This window comes from Nannospalax galili, unplaced genomic scaffold (assembly GCF_000622305.1).
Source record: "Nannospalax galili isolate Female #2095 unplaced genomic scaffold, S.galili_v1.0 scaffold553, whole genome shotgun sequence".
NCBI classification, from domain to species: Eukaryota; Metazoa; Chordata; class Mammalia; order Rodentia; family Spalacidae; genus Nannospalax; species Nannospalax galili.
The window spans coordinates 6,651,004-6,672,719 of NW_008336313.1; the positions used below are offsets into that span (position 1 = coordinate 6,651,004).

Sequence of the window (21,716 nt, forward strand, 5' to 3'; positions counted from 1 at the left end):
AGGAAGTGATCACAGAGTGAAAAAAAAAGTTAGAAGGATCTCTCATGTTCATGAATAGGCAAAAGCATTAATGCTAAAGTAGCTATATTATCAAATGCAGTCTAGAGATTCAGTCATTCCCTACCCAAATTCTAATGCCATTCTTCACAGAACCAGAAAAACTCACATAGAAATACAAAAGAAACCAAATATCCAAAGTAATCCTGAGCAAAAAGGAACAATGCTAGTGGGAATATATATACATATATAAATATAGATAAATAAATATATATATTTATATACACAGTTACTATAACAAAAGCAATATGGTACTTACACAAGCACAGACACATGGATCAATGGAATGGAACAGAGGCCTGAGAAATAAACCTACACATCTAATCCCCTGATTCTCAACAATAGTGCCAAAATTTGAAAAGGATAGCTTCTTCATAGGGCTGGAGAGATGGGTCAGTGATTAAGAGCACTGGCTGCTCTTGCAGCAGACCTGGGTTAAATTCCCAGCACCCACATGGCAGCTAACAACCATCTGTAATTCCAATTCCAGGGGATCCAAGCCCTTTTCTGACTTCCTTGGGCACTGCATGACATGGGTACACACTCATATACATAAAATAAAAATAATAAATAAAAGATTCTTTTAAAAAGACAGCCTCTTCAACAAATGGTGCTGATAAAACTGCATATCTATATGTAATTGACTGAAACTAGATCTCTATCTCTCACCCTGTACAAATATCAACTCAAAATGGATAAATGACCTTAATCTAAGACATGTAATTGAAACCACTAAAGAAAAACATAGGAGAAAACTTCAAGATATGGGCCTAGACAACAAATTTCTAAGCAGGACTCCAGCAGTCTGGAAACCACAGGAAAAACTGACAAATGGCTTCTAATCAATTAAAAAGCTTTATGATCATCAAAGGAAACAAGTATCAGCATGAAGAGAGAGCCTAAAAAATGAAGGAAAATCTGTTAGCTCTTCATCCAACAAGAGATTATATCCAGAACATAACTACAGCTCAAATATTAAATACCAATAGAAAAAATAACCCAATCAATAAAAGGGCAAATTAAAACAGGCACTGTTCAAAATAAGAAGTACAAATTCAAAAAAATGCAAAAAGATGTTTAATATCCATAGCTCCACAGAAATGGAAGGCAAAACTACACTAAAATTCGATCTTACCCCAGACAGAACTATAATCACCAAGAAAACACACACGCAAAAATACTGTTGAAGATAGAATGTGGTAGTGTAGAAGGCTTTTATATGCTATTGCTAGAAATGTAAATGAGTTCAGCCACTATGGAAATCAGTATGTAGATTCCTCAAAACTAAAAATAGAAGCACCATATGAACCAGTTATGAGGCTCCTGGGTACACACCTGAGGTAATCAAAGTCAGCATATAATAGAGATACCTGCATGCCCATTTTTATTGAGGCACTATTATTAATAGCCAAGTTATAGATTTTGCCTAAGTGTCCAACAATAGATGAATAGGTAAAGAAAATGTGGTATACATGTACAATGGAACACTATTCAGACATAAAAAACAAATCATGTTAGTTTGCAAGAAATGAGAATTGGAGGTCATCATGTTAAGTGTAACAAGCCAGACTCAGAAGGACAAAAATTGCATGTTTTCTCTTATACTTGGAATCTAGATTATTTTTTTAAAGATATAAAGTAGAAGGGGGACTATTTGGGACAAAAAGAAAGGGGTACCATCTGGTGAGAGAACAGGAAAGGGAAATGAGAGGATGTGAGAATGATCAAAGTACATTATACATATGTATGAAAATATCAACAAAACACAATATTTGGGGGCTGGAGAGATGGCTCAGTGGTTAAAAGCATGTACTGCTCTTCTAGAAGACCCAAGTTTGATTTCCAGCACCCATATCAGACAGCTCACAACCTACTGTATCTCCAGTTCTAGGGGATCCAACCCCCTCTTCTGACCTCTGTAGGCACCTGCCCTCACATGCACATACCCACACACAGACACACATATTTGTACATATTTTTAAAAAGGAAAACAATTCAAATGATTCATTTTACAACATCAAATAGAGTAAAATAGGGATGACTTTAACAAAAGGAGTAGAAGGCTTGTATACTCAAAACTACAAAATATCACTACAGTAAATTTTAAAAAATTTGAATGACACAGTGGAGGGGTCTGCCTCAGGAGGCTAGTCCAGAGGTCCCAGAAAGGATGAACAGGAGGAGGCCTAGGCCTAAGGTGGGAATGGAGGCAGCATGGGGGTGGTCTAACTAGCTAAACAGAGTAGCTGTAGGCCCTGGAGGAGGAGCAAAGAAAACTATAACTGGTTGTTATCAATTAGTAGTAAGCACCACTGCACTCAAATCAACCATTGATTCCCCTGAACCCAGACCAGCTATATTCTCCTGCTCCAGGGCTCACATCTACTCTGCTTAGCTAGTTAGACACTCCCCATGCTGTCCCCACCCCTGCGATGGCCCTAGGCCCCCTCCTGATTGACCTGCCTGAGACCCCCTGACTAGCCTGCCAGAACCAAGCCACTTGATACCCATAGTCTCGAATTGGGGCTAGACCCCTTCGCACTGCTGGAGACCTCCTGTCCTGGCAATAAAAAAATCAAAAGTGAGAATCTGAAGCACAGACCAACTGACTATTCATACCTTACCAAAATGCAACAAAGCTACAATATAAACTGGACCAAACTTTAAACAAAGGCAGACACATAATCAACAAAAGAAATCCATATACCCAGACCACAATGCAAAAACACAAATAATATGAAAAACCAAGATAATATGTTCCCACCCAAACCAACCAGTTCTACAGAAGTGTATTGCAATAAGAACTACCCAGAGGAACCCCATGACACAGAATTTAAAAGAACAATCATAAACATAACCAAAGAATTCAACACTTTAAAGAACCCACAAAAAACTCAAAGAATTCAATGAGGATAGGAATAAACTCCTGGCTGAAGTTCAAGAAAATACAAATATAAGGCTGAATGAAATTATAAAGAGAATTCAGAATTTGAAAAGTGAATTCACAAAAGAGAGAGAAATATAGAGCCAAAATGAAGATGGAATTGAAAATTTCAGTAAGTCAGTTTGAAACAACAGGAGAACTCCTCACAAGCAAAATGACTGAAATAGAAAACAGAATATCAAGATTGGATGACAAAGCTGAAAGGTAGGACCACTCAAGCAAAGAATAGGAAAAACATTATTTTTTCACTGATAATAAATCATGAAGAAATTTATTTTAAAACAGTTCTTTAATATACATTTAATTGCACCATTTATTAAAGATGAAGGCAAATTTGCACACTGAGATAGATATGCATACCTTTTTTTATTTGTTTTGTTGAATTTTTGTGTATTTCATACAGAACGTCTCAGACAATCTTAAACATCTTTATACCTCCATCTGCACTGGCACCCTTCCATAGTCCCCCACTGAAGCCCATATACTCTGTCATCCCTGTTAAGGCCCACTGTGTCAAGTCAGTGTCTCCAGACGTTCCCCAGTGCAAATCCATCCATTGAGGTCTAGTCAGCCTATCTAGAGTCCTTGATTTCGGAAGATCAGCTCTTCTTCACCTAGCAGCAATCAGTTGCTTCAGACATGATTGGGATTTGCAGTTCATTTTCCCAGTTCTATGCTGGGATTTTGTCTATCTGAGTTTGCATGGGACTTGTATATGCTGACACCATTGTCACAGAATCATATGAGCAGGATTCCAGCAGCTTGCAGGACTCTGTTTCCATATGTTCATGCACCTCCTCCCTGGCTCTTACAATCTTTCCATCCCCTCTTCCATGATGGTCCCTGAGCCTTGGGTGGGTGAAGTTAATAAAGGGAGCCTGTTCAAAGACCAGCATTCAGCAGACTCTTGATCGCTACACTTTGGCCATTTGTGACCTTTTGTGTTCCTGGCCCTCTGCTGCATGAGGGAGCTTCATTAATAAAAGCTGAGAGATTCATCAGTGTCCTCTTCTTTAACCCTGTTCTATGTTCCATGAGCCTTGGGTGTAGAGGTTGCATTGTAGATGCATCACTTAGGCCTGGGCAATTCATAGACAATGTCTGTGTGTGACCCAGTTGTTTATGTATATGAGTGTAATGCACCCATGTCATGCAATGCCCATGGAAGTCAGAAGAGGGTGTCAGATCCCCTGGAACTGGAATTTTGGACAGTTTTTAGCAACCATGTAGATACTGGAAATCGAACCCAGGTCTTCTGCAAGAGCAGCCAGTGCTCTTAACCACTGAGCCATCTCTCCAGAAAACTTCTAGAAATGATCAACACTGTCAGCAAAGTGGCAGGTTACAAAATCAATTTACAAAAAGCAGGAGTCTCTCTACATCAATAACAAGCAATTAGAAAAAGAGTTCATGGAAAACTTCCCATTCACAATAGGCTAAAAAAAAATCTAGAAATAAACTTTACCAAAGACATTAAAGACCTCTACAATTAAAATTTTAAATCTTTGAAGAAAGAAATTGAGGAAGACACCAGGAGATGGAAAGATCTCCTGTGCTCATGGATTGGTAGAATTAATATTGTTTAAATGATCATCCTACCAAAAGCAATTTGTAGATTTGATGCAATACCAATCAAAATCCCCATTACATTCTTCGCAGAATTAGAAAAAAAAATCACAAAGACCCTGGATAGCCAAAGAAACCATGAACACAAAAAATAATGCTGGGGGTCAGGGGGCTCAGGTTGACTATACCAGATCTCAAGCGCTATTAGAGAGCTATACCCATAAAAACAGCATGGTATTGGCATAAAAACAGACTTGTAGATCAATGGAACAAAACATAAGACCCAAATATGACTGCATGCAATTTTAGCTACCTGATATTTGACAAAGGTTCCAAGAACACACACTGGAAGAAAGACAGCATAGCATCTTCAACAAATGGTGCTGACAAAACTGGATCTCCACATGCAGAAGAATAAAATTAGACTCTTATCTATCACCTTGAACAAAAGTCAACTCCAAAAGGATCAAGGACCTCAATGTGAAACCTGAAACTGTTAGAAAACATAGGCAGTATCCTACAAGACATAGGTGCAGGAAAGGATTTTCTAAATCATACATCAATTTCTCAATAATTTAGTAATTAAGGTCAACAATCGACAAGTGGGACCTCATTAAACTAAAACCCTTCTGTATAGCAAAGGAAACAACCAATCGAGTAAAGAGGAAGTCTACAGAGTACAAGAAAATCTTCACCAGTTACACATCTGACAGAAGATCAATATCCAGAATATACAGAGAACTCAAATAACAAAGAATCCAGAAAACAAATGTGCAATTAAAAGATGGGCTATGGATCTGAACACAGCTAAGAAACACTTTAAAAAGTGTTCAATATATTTAGTAATTAAAGATGGAAATTGGAAATGCCAATTAAAACCACTTTAAGATTTCATCTTATCCAATAAGAACGGCTAAGATCAAGAAAACAAATGACACCAAATGCTAGCAAAGATGTGGGGAAAGGGGAGCACTCATCCACTGCTGGTGGGATTGAAACTGGTGCAACCACTTAGGAAAACAGTGTGGAGAACTCTTAAAAAACTAAAAATAAATCTACCATATGATCTGGTTATACCAGTATATAACCAAAGGATTCATCCTACTGCAGAGATACTTGCATGGCCATGCTTGTTATTGTTCTTTTCACAGTAGCTAAGAAATGGAAACAACCTAAATGTCCCTCAACTGATGAATGAATGAAAATGTGGTGCATTTACACAACGGAGTTCTACTCAGAGTTAAAGAAAAATGAAATCATAAAATCTGAGGTAAATGGATAGAACTAGAAACTGTTATATTAAGTGAAGTAACAAAGACTCAGAAAAACAAGTGACATATGTTCTCTCTCACTTGTGGATCTTAGCTCCAAAACTTTATGTGTGAGTATATAGCCTGATGTAACCACAGGAGCCAAGAAAAGGAAAGGGAACAATGGGGGAAAAGGGAAAGAAAGAAGGAGCCCAAGAGTGGGAGATAGTAGGAGATGGGTATTAACAAGGGAGAAATTGGGAAAATGGGGGTATTTAACTGGGAAGGGAAGGGAGAGGGTTATACAAGAAACCATGGGGATAAAGGGGAAAAAGATCTCAAGATAGGGGATGATAGAAGACAGGTACTACTATCAAGGGGGAAATGGGGAAAATGGGGGTACTTTAGCTGGGGAGGAAGAAGGGAGAGTTAGGCACGGTGAGAGAGATGAGGGATAAATGAGATAAATAATGCTTATGTGCTGTGAAAAACCAGGGGCAAATGTATTAGCTTACTGAATGTATTAGCCTACTGAAAAATACACATATAATGTATGTATATGAGTGGATGTTTCTAGCTAAAGGCTGTATAACAAGAAATACAGTGCCAGACAGGAGAAACCTCCTTTCAAGTTGTTGGTCAGGGTAATCTAAGAGAGCCCCAAAATAACAGAGGCTATTGCCACAGCCTTCAATTTCCTCCCAGAACTTGAAGGTAAAACCCTATTGCTGAAGACAGGACAAACTTCGAACACAGGACTTGGAGCAATGGAGCTGAAATTGACTTGGAAGCCCCCTCCCTGAAGACCAGCTCTCGTACTATCAGAGGAGACTATGCAAACAGATAAGGGAGACAATCAATCAACGGTCTAACCCCAGATGTAAAGCCTAATAACTACAACAATGACTGGCACCACAAACTACCTCTATTGGTGCAGTAGTGGCACTTTTATTTTGGGGATAATCTACTGCTATCTAATTGGACTTAAAGCCCACTCAACGGAAAGGAACTCATGTGTGGTACTACAAATATAGCCAAATACACATGGTTGGAGAGGTCACAGATCCTGGAGAAAACCCTATGTCTGTCACATCCCTAGACAAACATAATTTCTCGTTGTATGCTAAATATGTATCCTTATATTTACAGACAAGTATATCTCTCACCACTCATCAAAGAAGCTTCTTTTTGCAACAGATGGAGACTGTTACAGAGTTCCACAACTGTTCAAACACTGAGAATAAGTGTCTGTGAGATGTTCAGTCCTAAGTGACACATCTACAATAGAACCTCTACACCTAAGACTCATGGAACATAGAACAGGGGGTAGAGAGAATACTAATGCATCTCTTAACTCTCACCAGCAAAGCTTCCTCATGCAACAGAGGGTACTTAACACAGAACGCCACAACTGGCCAAAATGTAGAAAACAAGACACTGGCTAAATTCATATCCCTGGATAGGACTCCTATATTAAACCTCTGCCACCCAGGACTATGATCCCAGGACTCAGGGATCATTGCAGAAGAGGGGCCAGAAAGACTTTAAGACCCAGGAATGGTAGATGACTACAAAGAAACGGAGTTTTCCAGTCACCTAGGAACTTACTCATGAAGTTACAGCAATGATGACAGCATGCAAAAGACCCATGCAAACTCAAACAAGAAAAAAAGTCCAGTACAGAGCAAGGGACATGGGTAAGAAGCCCCAACCCTAGCTGAGGAACTACTGAAAGCTGATCACTGCTAGGAGAGTTGGTCTTCTTTAAGGGATTGATGCTAGATAGGCTGTCCAGGCTCCAGTGGATGAACTCATACTGAGAGACATCTAGGGACACAAACTTGACTTAATAGGCCTTAACGTGACAGAATACAAGAAAACCTATGTTGAGGTATTAGGGGTAGAGCTAGGAAAGGGAGTCTAAACAAGATTAAAATGTATTGTGTGAAGTGCACAAAAATTCAATAAAAATATATAGAAAAAAACAAAAAATATATATTTGAATGAGAAGACATCCATGTCCATGGATTTAGATAGCAATACTCTCCAAATTGATCTATAGAGTCAATGAAATCCCTACCAAAATTCCAGCTGACATTCTTCCAAACTGACAAGATAGTCACAAAATTCATATGGAAATACAAATGTTCCAGAATAACCAAAACAATATGGGAAAAAAAATGAAGTTGGAAGGCAGTCTGCAATTTTATGCTTTATTACAAAGTTCCATAAATCATGACAGTGTGATACTGACATACAGTATCACAGAAATAAATGAAATAGAACTAAGATACAGAAATAAACCTATGCATCTAAGGTCAGATTATTTTGAACCAATGTGTTATGGCCATTCAATAATAGTCTTATATAGATAAATAATAGTCTTTTTCACAAATGATGCAGAGAAAACTGAATAACCACATACCAAACAATAAAGATGGAAACCTGTCTCATTCAATATGTAAAAAATTAATTATAAATTGATCAAAAAGCTAAATGTAAGATAATAAAACTTGAAAAAAAACAGATATTTACATGTTCATGATCATCATTTAATTGTTTCTTTACCAGTACATCAAAAGTACAAGCAACCAAAAATTGAGAAACTGGACTTCATCAAAGTTAAAGTATTTATGCTTCAATGGACACCCGTATGAAATTAAAAAGCCCACCCAAGGAAGGGGGGGTGCCTGCAGATCATACATTTGCTAAGCAATTTGTACCTAGAATGTAAAAGAACTCTTACAATTCCATTATAAAAAGATGTATCACTCAATTACAAAATGGGCAAAGGATCTGAATAGACATTTCTCCAATGAAGATAAGAAACTAGCCGGTAAGGTCATAAAAATATGCTCATCATTATTAGTCATCAGGAAACAAAAATCAAACCTGCAGTGAGATCCCATTTTGTCTTCACTAAAACAGTTCTAATAAAGGAGGTGAACAATAGGTATTGGCAAGAATGTGGGAAAATTCAAACGCTCAGTCATTGCTGAAGGGAATGTAAAGTGAGGCAGCCACTCTGAAAAACAGTTTGGCAGTTCTTCAAAAAGTTATACTTATGGCTCAGCAATTCCACTGCTAGGTATTGACTCAGAATTAAAGTTGTGTTCACATAAAAACTTGTTCAAGAATGTTCATAGTAACACTATTCACAATAACTCTAAATTGGAAATTATCCAAATGTGTATCAACTGATGAAAAGTAAACAAAATGTTAGGTAGGGTCACACAATGAAATATTACTCAATCACATAAAACATGAACTACTTGCTGAGCATAGTGCCACACACATAACCCTAGCACTCAGGGCTGGGGAAGAAAGACCATGAGTTCCAGACAAACCTAAGCTACAAAGATAGTTTAAGGCTAGCCTGAGTTACACATGAGAGGAAGGAAGGAAGGAAGGAAGGAAGGAAGGAAGGAAGGAAGGAAGGAAGGAAGGAAGAGGAAGGAGGAAAGGAGGGAGGGAAGGGAGGGAAGGACAGAGGGGAGGGGAGTAGGAAGGAGAGGGAGAGGAAGGGAAAAGAAATAAGCAAACAAAAGAATTGGGGCTAAAGGGTTATCTCAGTGGTAGAGTATGTGTTTAGTATATATAAAGCCCTGGGTTCCAGCCCTAGCACCTCAAAAAATAAATAAAAAAATAAAACTGTACATTTTAAATATTTTATTATTTTTTTATGTGTATGTGTGTATTGCCCACAAGTAGTTAAGTGCACCCGTGTCATGCAATGCCCACAGAGGACAGAAGAGGCTGTCGGATCCCTTGGAACTGGAGTTACAGACAGTTGTTAGCTGCCATATGGGTGCTGAGATTTGAACCTGGGTCTCCTGCAAAAGCACTCAGTGCTCTTAACCTCAGAGCCATCTCTCCAGCCCCTAAACTGTATATTTGAAAGGGTATATTTCACTCTATGTGAAATGTATGTCAGTTGTTTAAAAGTTAATGTTCAAAATTTTTAAATTTGACTTCATGTTATTAGCAAGTTATGGCTATCTACACAGCTAGCTAACCATCACCTCCAGTGGACCCTAAGCCAAATTTAAACCATTATGTTTTACCTGAGTTTGTATCAAGGGCTTTTACTGAATTTTACTGCCATTCCTATGGGTATAAATAGCCTGTGGAAACTAGCTATGATGGTTAATCTTGATTGTCAAACTGGCAGGATCTAGAATCAACTAAGGAGACAAGCCTAGGCCATGCTTGTGCTGCCAGCCTTTAATCCCAACACTCAGGAGGTAGAGGCAGAGGCAGGCAGATCTCTGTGATTTTAAGGCCAGCATGGTCTGCACAGCAACTTCAAAGCCAGCCAGGGCTACATAGTGAGACCCTATCTTGAGAGAGACCAAGACAGAGAGACAGGCCTATGGGCAAGTATATAAGGGTGTTTCTAGGAACAATTAACTGAGGGGACAAGTCCTTCCCCCAGAGTGGGCAGCATCTTCCAGTAGGTGAACCACATAAAAAGAGGTCCAAGGAAAAACAAGTGTCCCTTGCTTGCCTGCCCTTGCTTCTTGCTTGTAAATGTGTTTCTGCTGCAGCTGTCACTCTCCACTGACATCAGCCCTGATTCTTTGGCCTTCTGACATGAACGGAAGACCAGTGACTGTTCAAGAATCAGATTAGACCTGTTGGAGCATTCAGTTTCATAGACTGAGCAGCTACCAAGTTCTTAGTCTCTCCAGTGTGCAAAGAGAACTAGTTGGACTTCCCAGGCCCTATCCTATAGGCCATTACTCTTAGTTATCTCCATTGCTATAAGAAAACACTGCTGGATAGCTTTAGTTGTCAGTTGACACACCTGGGTAGGGGAGCCTCAATTGGGGAATTGCCTCCATTTGACTGGCCTGTGGCCATGTCTGCGGGCAATTTCTTGATTGTAGAGTAATGTGGAAGGATCCAGCCCATTGTGGGCTGTGCCACCCCTGGGCAGGTGGTCCTGTATTATTATATAAAACAGGTTGGGTACAGGCCAAAGGAGCAAATCAGTAAGCATTCCTCCAAGGTCTGTGCTTCAGCTCCTGCCCTCAGGTTCCTGCCCTGAGTTCCTACCTTGGGCTCACTTAGTGATAAACTGTGACCCAGGAGATATAAGCTATATAAACCCTTTCCTCCCCACGTTGGTGTTGGTCAGAGTGTTTTGTCACAGCAATTGAAAGCAAACTAGAACAGAAATTGGTACCAGAGGCTGGGCTATTGCTGTGACAGACCTGACCCAATTGTTTTTGAAAGGATTGTGGAAGCATTTGGAACTTTGGGCTGAAAAAGCCATAAAGTGTTTAGACCTTAGTGAGCTGTTGCTGTGGAGCTTGAAACAGTTCTGCTAAAAGAGGTGTAGACCATGGAGGCCTGGCTTGTGAAGTTTCAAAAGGAACGAAAGATTATCAGGACTGTTTGTGTGATGTTTTGAATTGATAAACTATGGTTTCTGGTAGGCTGGGGCTGAAGAATCAGCTGTGACTAAGAAGAGACCATAATCACTAACATGAAATCTCTGTTTTACGGGGACAATTGATGCTAGTTAGCTGGGGCTGAAAAATCAGCTGCGGGTTAGAGACCAGCATCACTGTTGTAAAATCTTCTGGGAAGTATTTCCTCAGGGTCAGAAGCTATGGTCTAGTAGGGGTCTGAGCCTCCATCTGAAGCTAGAAGCAGGGATTGGTAATATGTAAGAGTCTCCTGAATGGTTCTGGTATTGAAAGCATGAAGGAGGTCACAGAGAGCAGCTGAGGCTTTGGCACCCTGAGAAGCCAGGAAAGGCCACTGGTGAAAATGTAGCCTCAGTTGCAGTGAAGACCCCCAGGATTGAAGGGGTAATAGAAAGAATCTGAGGCTTTGCACCCTGGGAGGCCTGAAGAGCTCATTGGTGAAAGTACAGCCTCAGTTTCAGTAGAGACCCCAGCATACTGGAGGTGATGGGACATGGGACAACCACCAAGGGCAGCAGTCTGGAGTAAAGCTGTCCTGAGCCTACCAAACAAGCTGTGTGTACTGTAGATGGCAGACTCGGAGAGGTGGAGCTGCCCAAGCCCTCTGGAGCCTAGATGATCGTAAGTGAATCCCAGATGTCCAGCCTTGAGCTACTTTGCTGGACTTTGATTTTGCTTAAGTGTGCCCAATTCTTCCCTTTTGAAATAAAATAATATTTGTTTTTGATTTTGTAGGGGCCCACAGTTGAGAGACTTTAAAAGAGACTTTGAACTTTTAAAATGTTTAAGTTTTTTAAGGACTATGGAACTTTTAAAGTTGTACTGTTCTATGTTGTGATATAAATATTCACATCATACCTTGGGGATAAGAAATGGGAAGGTTGTGGCTTAATAGTGATGAATTTGTGTATCAAGTTGTCAACAAGTCAATTGTGCTGGATAGCTTTAGTTGTCAACTTGACACACCTGGGTAGAGGGAACCTCAATTGGGGAATTTCCTCCATTGGACTGGCCTATGCCCATGTCTGCAGGGCATTTTCTTGATTGTTGAGTGGTGTGGGAGAGCCTAGCCCACTGCAGGCAGTGCCACCCCCAGGGAGGTGTCCCATACTGTCTAAGAAAGCAGGATGGGCACAGGCCAAAGGAGCAAGCCAGTAATCAGTATTCCTCCAAGGCCTGTGTTTCAGCTCCTGCCTTCAGGTTCCTGCCCTGAATTCCTACCTTGAGCTCCCTCAGTGTTGAACTGTGACCCAGGAGGTATAGGCTAAATAAACCCTTTCCTCCCCAAGTTGGTATTGGTCAGAGTGTTTTGTCACAGCAATTGAAGACAAACTAAGACACTGACCAAAGCCAACTTGGGGAGAGTTTATTACAGCTTACACTTCGAAGTGATAGTCCATCTTTGAGGTAAGTCAGACAGGAACTCAAGGCAGGAACTTGGAGGTAGGAGCTGAAGTACAGACCATGGAGGAACACTGCTTACTCGCTTTTTCCTTTGGCTTGTTCCTATATTGCTTTCTTATACAAGACAGGACAACCTGCCCAGGGGTGGCACTGCCCACAGTGGGCTGGGCCCTCCCACATCACTCAACAATCAAGAAAATGCCTCACAGACATGGCCACAGGCCAATCCAATAGAGGAAATTCCCCAATTGAGGTTCCCTCTTCCCAGGACTATCAAGCTGACAAAATTGATACTAAGAAGAGGGGCCACTACTATGATAAATCTGTGTGGTTCTCAGGACTTTGGAAATAGTTTGTGGAAGGAATGTGGAAGAGTTTGGACCTCTGGGCTAAAAGACCCTAGAATACTATAAGGAGAGTTTAATGGGACACTCCTGAGAATTTGGAAGATCAGAACACTGACAGAAATGTGGACAGTAGAAGCCAAGCTCATGAAGTTTTAGAAGGGAAAAAGGATTCTCCTGGGACTGGGCTACACAGGTCATTCTTGTTATATGGTCTGGCAAAGAATCTGGCTGCATTCCACTCGTGTTCTGAGAACTTGAGTAAGACTGAATTCAGAAGTACAGATTAATTTGTTTGGTAGAGGAAATCTGAAAACAGGAATGCATTCAGGCTGTGTCATGATTACTGTTCACTAGACTTATTAAAGTGTACAATGAGAAAAAGTTAACAAGTGGAGCAAAATGATTTTAAAAATATGTTGTGGGGCGAGGCGATGGCTCAGTCAGTAAAGTACAAGCATAAGAGCCAGAGATTGGATCTTCAGCACCCACACCAAAAAGTCAGGTGCAAAGGAGATAAGGTGGAAAAATGATTGAAGAGAGAACCTAACCTCTGGCTTCAACCCACCCACCCCTACACTTACACTTACACACACACACACACACACACACACACACAAAGTGTCATGTGAAGAGTAAAGAATAGAGTTTAAAGTTGCAGATGTAGATACTGAGAAAGCAGCTATAATCTTTAAGGAGAACCTCCTTCTCTGCACTAGGACAATAGAAAAGATATCCTGAGGGCAAGACCCCAGCCATCAAGGGCTCCATCTTGTGAAAAACTAGATTCATTTGAAAGGAGAGAGCCTAAACTGGGCATGCCACTGAAAGTAGTTCCCTCCTCAAAAACAACCACCTAGGCACACTGCAGTCACTACAACTTTGGTCCAAAGGGGGGCCAGGCTACATCTCAAGGTGGCAGCAGAACTTAGCAGCAGCATTGATGTGGTACTGGTTTTTCAGGTAAGAAAGATACAAGGGCAAGGGGATCATGGTGTCTTATAGTAAAGTTCCAGAAGAGCAGTGAGGCTAGACTCATTGCAAGAAGACCTTGACTGGCCATTACATGAAGCTATGTTAATGAAGCCGAAGTTGCAACTGAGATCCCAGGATATTAGAAATGTTAGGACCAGGGGACATCAGCCAAAAAAAAAAAAAAAAGTGCTGTTGGACAAGAGTGGAGCCAGCCCGAGAAAGAGGCTGTGTATGCGACACAAGGCAGAGGGTGGAGAGAAGCTACCTAAGCCCTTTGGAGTCAAAATGATTCCATTATAAACCACAAATGCCAGACAGGGAGTTTCAGGATTTGACATTTGCCCTGCTGGGTTATGCTTTAGTCTGATCTTTCCTTGCTATGCCCCCATTCCTCCCTTTTGGAGTAGAATTATTTTTTCATTATATATTATAACTGTGCAACCTTTTTAAGATTTATTTTTATTTTATGTGTATAAATATTTTGCCTGCATATATGTATATGTATCATGTGTGTGCCTGGTGCCCACAGTGACCAAAAGAAGGCATCAGAACCCCTGAAACTGAAGTTACATGCGGTTGTAGGCCACTATGTGGGTGCTGGGAACCAAACCTAGGTCTTCTACAAAAGCAACAAGTATGCTTAACCATAACCTCTGAACCATCTCTCAAGTCCTGCTGGTTGGTTGGTTGGTTGGTTGGTTGGTTGGTTGGTTGGTTTTAACACAAACTTAAAAGATTGCCTTGAATTTCAGAACAGACTTTGGACTTTTGAACAGTGTTGTGACTGATTAAAGACTATGGGGACTTTAAGAGATAGACTAAATTAATTTTGCATTATGAGATGAAAATGAAAGTTTAGGGACCATGACTGGAATGTTGTGATTTAAAGTGATATGTTTGGGTGTGAAGTTGACAAAGGGTGGGGTTGTGATGGTTAATCTTCACTGTCAACTTTATTAAATTTAGACCATGGAAACATACCTCTGAGTGTGCCTATGAAAGTGTTCCCAGAAGATTTCACTGAAAAGAAAACACAGGCAGCACCATTCTGTGGGCTCGAATCACAGACTGAATAAAAAGGGAAAAGCAGTGGAACACCCCACAGTGATCTGTCTCTGCTGACCATGGATGCACTGTGACCACCATAACTTGCCCACCTTGATGGATATATCCTAAACTGTGAGTCAAAATAAACCATTCCTCCCTTGTTCCGCCTGGTCAGGTATTTGGTCACAGCAACAAAGCAAGTAACTAATACAATAGTTCTGCCTAAATACTTCTCCCTCTTTGAGGGCTTTGTCGTCTCCTACAATCCTTACTGGATTTGTTTATTTGGAATTTTTTTTGCCAAGAATAACTAGGCTAAAAGTAAAGGCCTGGGAGTTCACCTAGAAGTCAGGGGTACATGAACTTTATGCCATCTATTTTTTGTGTTCAGGATTCCATTTTGCTTACTTCCTGGTTTACATATGAGATTGCTTGAAACTGAATCTAAAGAAATAAGGTATAACTTTATTTGCTGAATAACTTTATATGCTTCAGGATGTTAAAATAAGCACATAACCCAGGAGAATATCAAAATACTCATCAAATTAGGGGGAAAAAAAGGAGTTCTACATTGTATATATTTGTGGGTTTGGGGTTTTTTTGTTTTGTTTTTTTGTCTTTTTGAGACAGGGTCTCCCCATAGCCCCAGCTGTCCTGGAACTCACTATACAGAGATCCACCTGCCTCCACTTCCCGAATGCTGGGATTAAAGACATACGCCACCACGCCCGGCTATATATTTGCTTTTTTAAAAGTTTATTTGTGTGTTTTCTGGGACAATGTCTCATTGTGCAGCCAGAGCTGACCTGGAACTTGCTTTATAGACCAGGCTGGACTTGAATTCACAGAGACCTGCCTGCCTCTGCCCCGAATGCTACGATAAACCACCATGCCCGGGTTTCAGTATAATATATTTGAGTCTCTAAGCAATGTTCATGATGTTATTCAGCTCTTTCTTCAAGTGACTCTTATTTGCATGTGCATTAATATTCCATTCATAATAAAGTATTACATTCATTCTCAAATAATTATCAGTGACTTAAGATAATACATATACATATTTGGACATATACAATGTTTAAATCATGATACTTACTATATTTCATGTTGTTCCAAGCAGATATAAATTTAGTTTTTAGCTTGTCAACTTCATCTGTTCCTGTGGCCTCCATATTCAAATTCTAATGAAAAAGCCATCACTCGATAGCATTCCTTTGTAAAATTCAATGTACTAAAAGAGAACAAAATAAGGAAATACATAATCAGCATATATTATATGGTATCATACTGCTAATGTTATTTAAATGATTAAATATATTTAAACTGAAAATAGACAAAACAGGGTTGAGGATATAGTTCAGTTGGTAGAGTACTTGCCTAGCATGCACAAAGCGCTGGGTTCAATCAGCACCACGTAAAGTGGGTATGGTGGCCCATGCCTATAATCCCAGCATTACAGAGGTAGAGGCAAGATCAGAAGTTCAAGTCATCCTAAGGAACATTGCATTCAAATTTGAGATCAGCCTGAGCTACACCGGTTATCTCAAAAAAAAAAAACACATTGTTTCCATTTTATAGGGAGGGCTTTTCTAGACTATGATATGCTGTAAAAATTTAACTATATAAAACATTCAATATAAAGTATATAAAACAAAACGATCACATGAAACAAAACAATAATATCTCCCAATCACTCACAACCAAATACAATAAATCAACTAAAAATACAGCTTGGCTTTTGTTGCTTGTAAGAATATCAAAGACTTTTTTTATTTGTAATTAGAGGTAATCTGGAATCTTAATAAAAGATTTATTCTCTTCAGAATGGAAATTTCCACTTATATTAAATCTTGCTGTCATATAAATGTTTTAAAACATATTTTTTAAAATTGTTTTCTACATTTTCTTCCTGTCTCAATACTGAAGCAATAAAAAATAAATAAATAAGACAGAATTAAGCTGGGCATGGTAGTGCACACCATTACTCCCAGCACTCAAGTGGCAGAGGCAGGCAGATCTCTACTGAGATCAGCCTGGTCTACATAAGGAGTTCCAGGCAGGCTGGGAGTACAGGGAGATCCTGTATCAAATGTAAATAAATAAGAAAGAATAAATATAACTTATTGAATAGTATGTGTTTTATAACTTGCCATGCAAGAAAATTGAGATGTGTTATACAATCTGAAAAATGAACAAATTACAACAGAAAATGTTTGTGTTCATTTGCAATAATTCACAACTTAGTACTCAAGAAAAGAATGCTACACAGAACATTACTCTTTTACAGTTATACTTGTCTACTCAAAATACTCATACACTTATATCTTCAACAATAATTCTATTTTACAGTATGTATTAAAAGCTACTAATTACAGGGCTGGAGAGATGGCTCAGTGGTTAAGAGCACTCACTGACTGCTCTTGCAGAGGACCTGGGTTCAATTCTCAGCACCCACATGGCGGCTGAGAACCGTCCTTAACTCCAGTTCCAGGGGAATCCGAAGCCCTCTTCTGACCTCCGTGGCATTGCACAACATGGGTGCACTCACATGCAGGCAATATACTCACAAACATAATAAAAATAATAAATAAAATATTTTTAAAAGCTACTAATTACATATCATAGGTCTAAGACAGGAGAAACATGATCTGCTGAAAGAATTTTTAAAGAAATGTGTCCACAGTATAGGAAATCTAAAACTGTGGCACAGGACGAAACTAAGGAGTTATACAAGGGATGGGAACACACAGGGCCTGAAGACCAAGTTAAGAATTTTTTTCTCAGGGCTGGAGGGATGGCTTAGCAATTAGGAGCACTGGCTGCTCTTGCAGAGGACCCGAGTTCGATTCCCAGCACCCACATGGTGGCTAACAACCACTTATAACTCCAGTTCCAGGGAATCCAACAGGCTCTTCTGATCTCCACAGGCACTGCACAACACTGGTGCACTTACACACATGCAGGCAATACACTCACACACATAAAATAAAAATAAAATATTTTTTAGAAAAGAATGTTGTTCTCTGTCCTAAGAACAACTCGTTTCATTAGAATCAGAGTCTGTGGGTTTGGTTTTTAACTTTAACAGCAGCTTAGAGAATTGATTGGGAAAGGATAGGTGGACATTTATAAAAATAGATGCATAAGGAAATTTGTCAAATTTCAGTAAGTCTTGGTGACTTCATGTCATTAGAAATAATCTTTTCTTCCCAAATAAAGTAGAAGAAATATGATCAGAGTATGAAGGGAAAAATTATAGTTGAACGTGGCAATTTTTTAAGTAAAAATATTTTTTAAATTTTATTTATTTTTATTTTATGTGTATGAATGTATTGCTGCATGTAGGTAAGTGCACTCGTGTTGTGCAATGCCTGCAGAGGTCTGAAGAGGCTGTCAGATCCCCTGGGACTGGAGTTACAGACAGTTGTTAGCTGCCATGTGGGTGCTGGGATTCAAACCCAGGTCTTCTGCAAGAACCAGTGTTCTTAACTGCTGAGCCATCTCTCCAGTCCCTAAGTAAAAATATTTTTAAATGAGTTTCCTTCTTTAAAAATCAGGGAGTTAGCCTTAAAATGATATTGCTGCTGGATGAAGTGGCACAGGTCTTTAATCCCATCACTCAGGAGGCAGAAGCAGGTGGCTCTCTGTGAGTTTGAGGCCAGCCTGGTCTACATTGTGATTTCCAGGCCAACCAGGGCTACATAATGAGACCATATCTGGAGAAAAAAAATGTTACTACTATAGCTGAGGGCTGAACAGATGGCTCCAAGGTTAAGAGCATTGGCTGCTCTTGCAGAAGACCTGGTTCAATTCCCAGCATCCACATGGCAGCTAATAATCTTCAGAAACTCCAGTTCCAGGGGCATCTGATGCCTTCCTCTGGCCTCCTCAGGCACTGCACACACAGATACACTTCCATACATGGAGGCAAAACACTCATACACATTTTTTTAAAAAACTAATTAATCAAAACTTTATTTAGAGGACTGGAGAGATGGCTCAGTGGTTAAGAGCACCACTAGGTTGAAGTCCCAGAACCCACATGGTGGCTAACAACCATCTATAACTCCAGTTCCAGAGGATCTGACCCCATCTTCTGACCTCCACAGGCATTGCACAACATGGATACACTTACACGCATGCAGGCATAACACTTATACACATAAAATAAAAATAATAAAATACTTTGAAACTAACTGAACAAACAAGTCAAATAAGTTTGCTTTCATATGCAAAAATAGTTCTAATTTTTAACTTTAACATTTCCTAATCACACCATCTCAAAAATCTACTACTACAATTCTAGAAGTCCTTGATTTGGTGAATATCTCAAAGGACATAACTTACTATAGGGTGAGCTCCTGTGTGAGCTGAGGCTTATTATTCTTTTTTCTTTATTATTTTAATTTTATGTGTATGAGCGTATTGCCTACATGCTTGCCTGCAGAGGTCAGAAGGGAGTGTTGGATCTCCCTGGAATGGCAGTTACAGACAGTTATTAGCCACCATGTGGGTGCTGCAAACTGAACCCAGGTCTTCTGCAAGAACAGCCAGTGCCTTTAACCACTGAGTCCTTTCTTCAGCCCCATGATTATTTTCCTTTCTTTTTTTTTGAGGGGGGGTACCTTTTTGAGACAGGGTCTTTCTATAGCCCCAGCTGGCCTGGAACTCACTATGTAGACCAGGATGACCTCAAACTCAGAGAGATCCTCCTGCCTCTGGCTCCCAAGTGCTGGGATTAAAGGCATGCACCACCACACCCAGCTGATTATTTTTCTTAAAATAGCCCAGTCTCGGGGAAGGCCTTTCACCATGACTCCCACTTGAGGAGCTTCCCCAAAGCCAGAAGCTTTCATCTTGGTATAACTGAGATCAGACCATTGGTGCCCTTCAGGAGGTTTTATCGTCAGGCACCTACCCAGAAAGTAAGAGCTGATGGAGACACTGAAATTCAGCCTTTTATTGTCATCATTCCTCCAGACCCATGACAGTACAAAATTTCTAAATAGTGCACACATCTAGAAAGATGATAATGCTGAGAGAGCTGGAGAGATGGCTCAGCCGTTAAGAGCCCTGGCTGCTCTTGCAGAAGACCTGGGTTCAGCTCCCAGTACTCACATGGCTGCTAATAACAGTCTGTAACTCCAGTTCCAAAAGAATCTGTCACCCACTTCTGACCCTCACTGCATGCATCATGGGTACACTTATAAGCATGCAGGTAAGACATTCATACATAAAATATAAATCAATCAAAAAAATTTTAAAGAATAATAATAATGCTGAGACTTTGTTCTCCCTTTTCTCCTAAAGATTTTTATTTTTATTTAAGTGTATGTATATGTGTCTGTGAAAGTATATGCCACATGTGTGGGAGTGCACATGGAGAGGAGAAGAGGGCATCAGATCTCCTGGAACTGGAATTACAGGCAGTTGTGCGCTGCCCAACATGGGTGCTGGGAACCAAAACAGGTTCTCGGGAAGAACAGCAAATGCTCTTAGCCTATGAGTCACTTCTCCAGTCCCTTATTTTCCCTTTTTAAGGTAATTCTATAATTATATTTCTCAAAGGCATCAGAATTAGCTACTTAGTCGTGTAGAAACTTAACTTCCTTAATTCCTCAGGGCAGCTTTGGCTAAATAAAATTACTTAGAAGATATCTTTTGTTAATTCACTAATTTAGTTTCACCTTAAAATAAGTGTGGGCAGAACCAGTGAGATGGCTCAGTCAGTAGAAGCACTTGCCAAGCAAACCAGATGAGCTGCATTTGATCCACTGACCCCAGGATGGAAGTGGAAAACCAAACAAGTAGTCTTCTGACCTCTAGACATACACATACACATACACATCATGGCAGATGCACCTGCACTCTCAACACATGCAATAAATATTTTTTGAGAAAAACATTGAGTATTTGTCTTATTATAAAGTTCTAAAAGAAAAAAAAGTTTTAGGCTCTCTTCACCCTTACCAATTTCCTTTCCAAAAACTCCTTTTGGTTTTGGTTTGGTTTTGGTTTTGGTTTGGTTTTGGTTTTGGTTTGGTTTTGGTTTTGGTTTGGTTTTGGTTTTGGTTTGGTTTTGGTTTTGGTTTGCTTTTAGACAGAGTCCCACCATGGAGCCCAGTTCAGCCACAAACATGCCACCCTCCTTAAACTTCCTAAATACTGGGGAGATAGGCATGTGCCACCCTGCATGGCTAAGTTTTTAAAAAATTAATTGTTCACGTCTTTTTTTTTTTGTCTTTTTTTTTTTTGTCTTTTTGAGACAGGGTCTCCCTGTAGCTCTAGCTGTCCTAGAACTCGCTATGTAGACCAGGCTGGCCTTGAACTCACAGAGATCCACTTGCCTCTGCCTCCCGAGTGCTGGGATTAAAGACATGCGCCACCACACCCGGCCCCATGTCTTATTTCTTAAAACTTTATGGAAATTACTAAATCTCTTTTCATATAGATATCCTGAATGCCTACTACAACAATTCTACCATGTACCATCCCAAAATATTTTGTTCATTATTTATATCCTTATAAATCCATTTTTATCTGGAGGACATTCACACTATAGAGGAGAAAACTCTAATGGTACTTCAGTAAATACAGATTAAGCGAACAAGATGAAGTTTATTCTTACTTTTTTGTTAATGATGTTGCAGAGTGATCACTAAGCAAAGTTCTTCTGTAAAGCAAAGCCATTTTA

At 39.8% G+C, this 21,716-nt stretch overlaps 1 protein-coding gene and 1 non-coding gene across 2 annotated transcripts in view; both read right to left on the reverse strand.

Moving 5' to 3' along the window:
• Atg4c (autophagy related 4C cysteine peptidase) overlaps positions 1–16,499 on the reverse strand; it is a 101,910-nt gene extending 85,411 nt beyond the window's left edge. Inside the window, exons 1-2 of the mRNA XM_008831081.2 lie at positions 16,400–16,499; positions 16,119–16,253 (exon numbers count right to left, since the gene is read on the reverse strand). Of these exons, the coding sequence (XP_008829303.1) occupies positions 16,119–16,194 (76 nt within the window). The 5' untranslated portion in view covers positions 16,195–16,253; positions 16,400–16,499. The remainder of the gene's footprint in view (positions 1–16,118; positions 16,254–16,399) is intronic.
• A 3,388-nt stretch (positions 16,500–19,887) lies between these two features.
• On the reverse strand, positions 19,888–20,003 carry LOC115070022. The gene has a single exon (XR_003849234.1). It is a non-coding gene; the product is annotated as a small nucleolar RNA SNORD89 (small nucleolar RNA).
• Positions 20,004–21,716: the final 1,713 nt, after the last annotated feature.